Below are 6,000 nucleotides of genomic sequence, written 5' to 3'. Positions count from 1 at the left end.
ATGCTTCTGGCTCTGTTCTGTAACCGAGCACGGAAAGCAGGAGAGAGGCGTGCTGGTGCTCGAGGGGAGAAGGTCTGAGGAGGGAGAAGTTGTAGGGCGGTGAGTTCCCTCATCTGTGCTGGGACCTCCGGGGACAGATCCCAGGTAGCCGAGGGGAACGGGAGACAGGTCGTCCTGGGAGACATGTAAAGTAGGTGGCAGAATATCAAGACAGCGAAACGGGACAGGAAGGTCTCTATAATCCACCTCAGCCCCCGAGGGGCAAAAGGCAATGAGGCAAGGCCACGGCTGCCGGGAGCCCGGGAGGGTGCGAGGCGCTCGCTGGCTTGGGCCGGCGCCGGCCGGGAGCTCCCGCCGCCGACCCGCAGCCCGGCGCTGGGGACCGCGCAGTGGCACGGATCCTGCTTGGGACTGCGCCGGGCCATTGCTCCCTTCCGCCAGGATAAAAGCTCAGCTCTTCCCGAGGCGCTGTGCGCCAGGAGCTGGGGAGGGAGGAAGGGAGGAAGGGAGGGAGGGAGGGAGGGAGGGAGGGAGGGAGGGAGGGAGGGAGGGAGGGAGGGAGGGAGGGAAGGAGGGAGGGAAGAAGGAGGGAGGGAAGAAGGAGGGAAGGAAAGAAAGGGACACCTTTAAAAGTTGAGCAAGGAACAAAGTGGGGGAAGTTGCCAAAAAAAGGACCCTGCGTTCAGGCTCGCTGGTAATTTCCCGCTCCCTCCCCTCCCTCTCGTACACACCACACACACTTGTATTTTGCGCTGTCGTAAAACCCACGTGTTTAGCCCGGAGTCTGCCAGAGCCGAGCAAAGAGCCCGGCCGCGACTGCGATGCACAGCCACGGCAGAGGGAGCCCAGCGGCTCGGAGCTAGCCGGCCCCGGCACCTGGAAGAGGATCACCCTGCTTCCCCGCGGACAAAGACCGGAGAAGTCTCTCCTCTCAGCCCACCTCCGGCTCGAAGGCTCCCGGGGCTGCCCACACCTCCGCACGCCGACCGCGCAGCAGCTGCCGCCCCGGCACACATCTCTCAGGTAAGGCAGCTCCCGGAGAGGGGCGGCCGCGGTCCCTCCGCCTCGCCCGGCACAGCCGGCCCGCCGGCGCCGCCGCGGGGTGCCTCCACCCTGGGGGAGGGTCCCGCCGGGCCGCGTCCTCCTCCTGTAAGCGCCGGTGTGGATGGAAAGCATCAGCGGCTGGAGAGAGAGGACGCGCGCGCGTGTGCGTGGGGCTGAAGTTCCCCCCCCCCCCCCCCGTCCCCCACCTCGTCCCAGTTGTCAACTTTGGGAGCCCCTCGCTCCCGAGGAGGAAGGGCAGGGAATGTAAGGGAAAGGCTCTGCGTGCGCCTGGGACGGGGTGGGCCGTCCGCCTTTTGGGGCGGCCGGCTGTCTGCCCGGCCGCGGGCGTGGGGGGCTGCCCGCCGCCGCTTTCGTCCTGTCCGCGCCTCGGGGGAGACGGCGTGCGGAGAAAGCCTTGTGCCCCGGCCAGCGCGTTTCTCGCGTGTCTGCCCCGGGGCTCTTCGGGACGAGGTTTTCTTCTGCCGAGCCTGGCACGGGCAGGGGAGCGGGACAGAGACGGTCCCGCCGCCGATCCCGGACAGCCGGTGCGGGAAGCCCACGCGTGGGCTGGTGTGTCCGAGCGTGGAGAGAGCCGCAGGGTCGGGGCGGCCCGGCCGGGGCGGGGTGGGGGTCTCACGTCTGCTGTCCCCTTCCTCTCCGCTCCACAGGCAGCGCAATGCTGAAGCCCGGCGACCCCGGCGGATCCGCGTTCCTGAAGGTGGATCCCGCCTACCTGCAGCACTGGCAGCAGCTTTTCCCGCAGAGCAGCCAGCTCAAGAGCAGCGGGGCCCTTGCCCAGCTCCAGCCGCCCGAGAGAGCCGAGCCTCCGGCTGACAGCCTCCGCCAGCGCCCGGCCTCCCTCTCCTCCGCCTCCTCCTCCTCTTCCTCGTCCACTCCGTCTTCCTCCTCCACCTCCTCCTGCGTCGCCGCGGCGGCCGCTTCCCTGGCCGGCCTGACCTCCCTGCCTGTGACCCAGCTCCCGGTCTTTGGACCGTTGCAGAGCTCCGAGCCCCCGGCCGGGGGAGCGCCCGCTCCCCTGCAGGGCAAGGACTTGTGCGGGGCCGGCAGCGGCGGCAGCAAATGCGGCGAGCGCGCTGCCGCTCGGTTCCGGTGCACGGCCGAGGAGCTGGACTACTACCTGTACGGGCAGCAGCGCATGGAGATCATCCCCTTGAATCAGCACACCAGTGACCCCAACAACCGTACGTATCGTGCCCCTTCTCGCAGTCCCCGGCCCCCCATCCTCCGCCCCTCCCCGCACCGGGGGACGCTCCGAGTGGTGGGACCGCAGTCGGTGCCTGCACCTCTCTCTCCATGAGGAGGATCCTCCGCCCTGCCCTTCCCTTCCTTGAGTTGCTTTTGCATTGTTCCCAGTGCTTTCGAGGTAACCCCTCGGTAATAGCTTTTCTTGTCGGAGCCCCAGGTCCTGGCCCGGAAGGCACACTTCACCGGGAAGGTTGGTGTGGGGGTAAATTTATCGCGGGGAGCTGCTTAGGAAAAAGGATTCAGAAATGGTTCAGAGCAACTTCCTATAGATCTGGTCCTTTCTCGCTTTTCTTGTCTCGCTCCGTTGCTGCCTGGAAAGCCCGGGCTTCGCCGAATAGCCAGAAATCAATTACTCCTGCGAACTGGGCAGGGGAAAAGTTGCAGTTTTCATCAGATGGACTAGGGCAAAGTTTTCCTCCCTCTTATCTCGGAGTATCGTTTTCCTTTCAGACCTCGTTAACACCTCGTTTTAGTTCTTACCCCCACGGAAAAGCATGACATGGTCATTGAATAGGAAAAGCTAGTTTTCCAGACGAAAAAGGTCGTCTGCTTGAGTGTCAGAATTCGCTTAGGACTTGGTGGTTAGAATACGTTTAATACTGCTGTTGCCAATTACAGAGGGCTTGGTGGTATGTTTTTTTGAGGGTTTTTCTTTTTTTTTTTTTTTTTTTTTTGTGTGTGGGGGGGAGGAAGGCGCCCCTATTATTAAACATCTATATCGACTAGAAGTTTGTGATTTTAGAAATTGGTTCTGCCTGATTTTTGTTCCTGTATCTGTCTACACTGCACAACCAAGGAAATTCACGGGGTGAAAATAACTAGATGAACCATATTAATTCATCAGATTTATTACTAACAGTCAGAGCACACAGATCTGTCCCTGTTAAAACACTGGAACATGGCTGTAGCGTGTGCACTTTCCCCCATTGCTTCAAGCACCCTCTCTTATCATAAGTTTTCTTAAAATTCTTTATTTTTGTGGTCCTTTCCCCTCCCCCCAAAATGTCTATTTAAGGAAGGCTGTTGAACAGACAGACAATACCCCAAACCAGCGATCCGTAAGCACACACCCAAGCAAAACGCAGATTCGTTTAATTTCATTTCAGATGCGCAGTTTGTTTTGAAAGTTTCCACGAAACTCTGTTGTGTATTAATTAAACTGCGTGAATGCTAGCATAGTCTTAATCATTGTACGTACGTCTTAAAGAGCGAGAGGAAACTTGAGTCTGAGTTGGTGGGGATTTTCCCCCCTTTCTTAACACTGCAAATCTTTCTCTATTGGATACCGACTTTGTTTTGAGCGACTCCTTCATGCTTAGTTTTACCCTGCAGTGAAATGTGTTAGTGTATTTTCTACTCTCGTGTGCAGAAAACGTGATCTCATAAATTACATGCACTTAATGGAATCTGAAATGCACTTTTAATCGCCATCCGAACCGTTCAGACAATACATGTTTTACTTCGCGGAGTAGCTCTGTAAATCTGCAAACTAAAGGTTTTGAAAAGAGAAAGGAAGATAAATAAGCGATTCGGGGCGGGGGGGTGGGGGAACATTTTTAAGGAGTGAGTGGAATAATAGCACGCCGCAGAGTCTCAGGCGAATCTTCCCAACCGCGATATTGAAGGTGACGTCGAGAAAGCAAACGGGTCGCTTGCAGAAAGTAGGCTTGTGAATCGCGTCCGGCCGGGACGGGGCAGCGCCCACCGTCTGAAGGACGGGGCAGGGTGCTGTCCGCACGGCCTCTCCTTTTTTTTTTTTTTTTTTTTTTTTTTTTTCTGCAGAGAGATGTAAAAGTGTTATCATCGAATTTGTTTACGAGGCGACTTTCGCTCCAGCGGTTATTAGTTGTCTCCGAGCAAAATTTTTAATCCGAGTGTTTCAACCTTCTGGGACCAGGTGCGTTCGCTTTGGGCAACACGTTCTTAAAAATAAAAAAAAAAAAAAAAAAAGCGCGAACTCTAAGTGAGAAAGGAGTACGGGAATTGCCGTCGGTTCCGTGCTACGCACTCCGCTCACTCGCACGGGTCAGAGGCGCCGCCAAGCAAGCTGCAGGGCACCGGCCTGGCTCCCCTTGCGCGGCTCGCTGAGTGTCTCGGGGGTCACGCAAGGAGTCCGCGGGCAGACGGGTTTTTCATCCGCTTTGTCTTCGTCCCTCGCTCCCAGTTCTGCCCCGGAGGTGCCCGCCTGAGGGAAAGGAGATCGGGGTTGCGGGTGAGGTGAGGAGCGATCGACTTTAGTTTGAGTTATACTTGCTTGCTGCACTTCTAGCTCCGGACAGCCCCGCCGAAAACCCGAGGCGGACGAACGGGCGCCTTGCGGGCAGGGGCTTCTCCCCGGCCTGGCGCAGGCGCCCACCCTCGGGGCCCGATCCCTTCCCGAGCGCGGGGCGCAGGGACGCCGCCTCGGCCTTGCCCGACTGCAGCCTGCCGGTTTGGGGTTGGCGGCAGGCCCCTGGCTGCCGCTGTTTCTCGAGTTTTAATTTGGGACGCACTGCCTTAGCAAACCAAGCGAGTGCCCCGTCTCCCCTTCTTTCCTGAATACCCAGCCCCCAGCCCCGAGCATCCCCTTGTTCTCCGGGGCAAGCCGCGTCCTCGCCGCTCCCCGGGGCGGGTCCACCCGCCGGGTTCACCCGCTCGGGAGAGGGGTCCGCAAACCTCCTCCGCGCCCCGGGCCGCTCTCCGGGAGTTGCCGCCTCCGCGCCGGGAAAGCCCGAGAGGCTGGGGCGGCCCCGGCTTGCCGCCGCCCCGCTAGGCCCGGCTCCCCAGCGTCCGGCCCGGCCCGGCCGGGCGCCGGGCGGCCGCCGTGGGAAGATGGATGGGCGGCGGTTTCCCCACAGACACAAGCCTCGATCGTCAAATATCAATGAATACGGCACGGTTTTGGGAGAGGGAGGGGGCGAGGGCCGCCAAGGAGATGTGGATTAGGTGTCTGTATGTAATGGTTTTAAACTGAAAGGGGTTTCGTTGGGGGGCGGGAGGTGATATCCAACGGAGAAACAAACCCCTAGTTAGGGCCATGCAGTCTTTACTCCCAGTGAAGTAAAGGGGATTATGTTAAAGCCCTGATAATGTGGCAGGCGGCTGGGGACCGTTTTCTTCCGAGCTCTGAACCTGGAAAGATGAGGGTATTTCTGGGCGCTGGGGGAGGGGCGCTTGCGTGGCGAGGAGGAGATCTCCTAGGGTGAGTTTGGGGGGCGCGGGACCGGCTTGCTCCCGTGTAGGCTTTGCCCCTCGCCGCTGGGGAGAGGCTTTCGCAGTGCGAAGTCCGCGACTCCTCTTACCTTCACTAGAAAGCGCCAACCTGCTACTGTAATAAATATGCTGTGTAAAACTAAAGTGTCACACAAGCAAGCAGTTTGCACGCCTCTTCCCATTCAATTTACGGGAGACAGTGTATATATAACATGCTGTGAAGTGGATCGGTGTGGGGGAATATTTTGATCTTTTTCTCTAGGCTGCTGGTAACCTGTATGATTTAGCTATTTTACATCATTAGTTACCCAGCACCCTTAAACATAGCAGATAGCCATACATTAGATTGAGGTTAGAGAAGGTGGTGACTGTTTATTTAGGGTGATAAAATGGTCCATCAGCAGTAATCTCCATCGATATGTGCCACCAGGAGATGAAGGATGAGGGGACAAGCCACAATTAATTGCCCTATAGTTTTGTAGGAGAGAGTGGAGCCGG

General features: G+C 58.5%; 1 protein-coding gene across 1 annotated transcript in view; it reads left to right on the top strand.

Moving 5' to 3' along the window:
- The first annotated feature begins 1,720 nt into the window (after window positions 1-1,720).
- PRDM6 (PR/SET domain 6) overlaps window positions 1,721-6,000 on the top strand; it is a 72,986-nt gene continuing 68,706 nt past the window's right edge. The window contains exon 1 of the mRNA XM_074813353.1: window positions 1,721-2,246. Coding sequence (XP_074669454.1) covers window positions 1,721-2,246 — 526 coding nt within the window. The remainder of the gene's footprint in view (window positions 2,247-6,000) is intronic.

This window comes from Strix aluco, chromosome Z, assembly GCF_031877795.1.
Source record: "Strix aluco isolate bStrAlu1 chromosome Z, bStrAlu1.hap1, whole genome shotgun sequence".
NCBI classification, from domain to species: Eukaryota; Metazoa; Chordata; class Aves; order Strigiformes; family Strigidae; genus Strix; species Strix aluco.
This window is presented reverse-complemented; position numbering and strand designations above follow the sequence as displayed.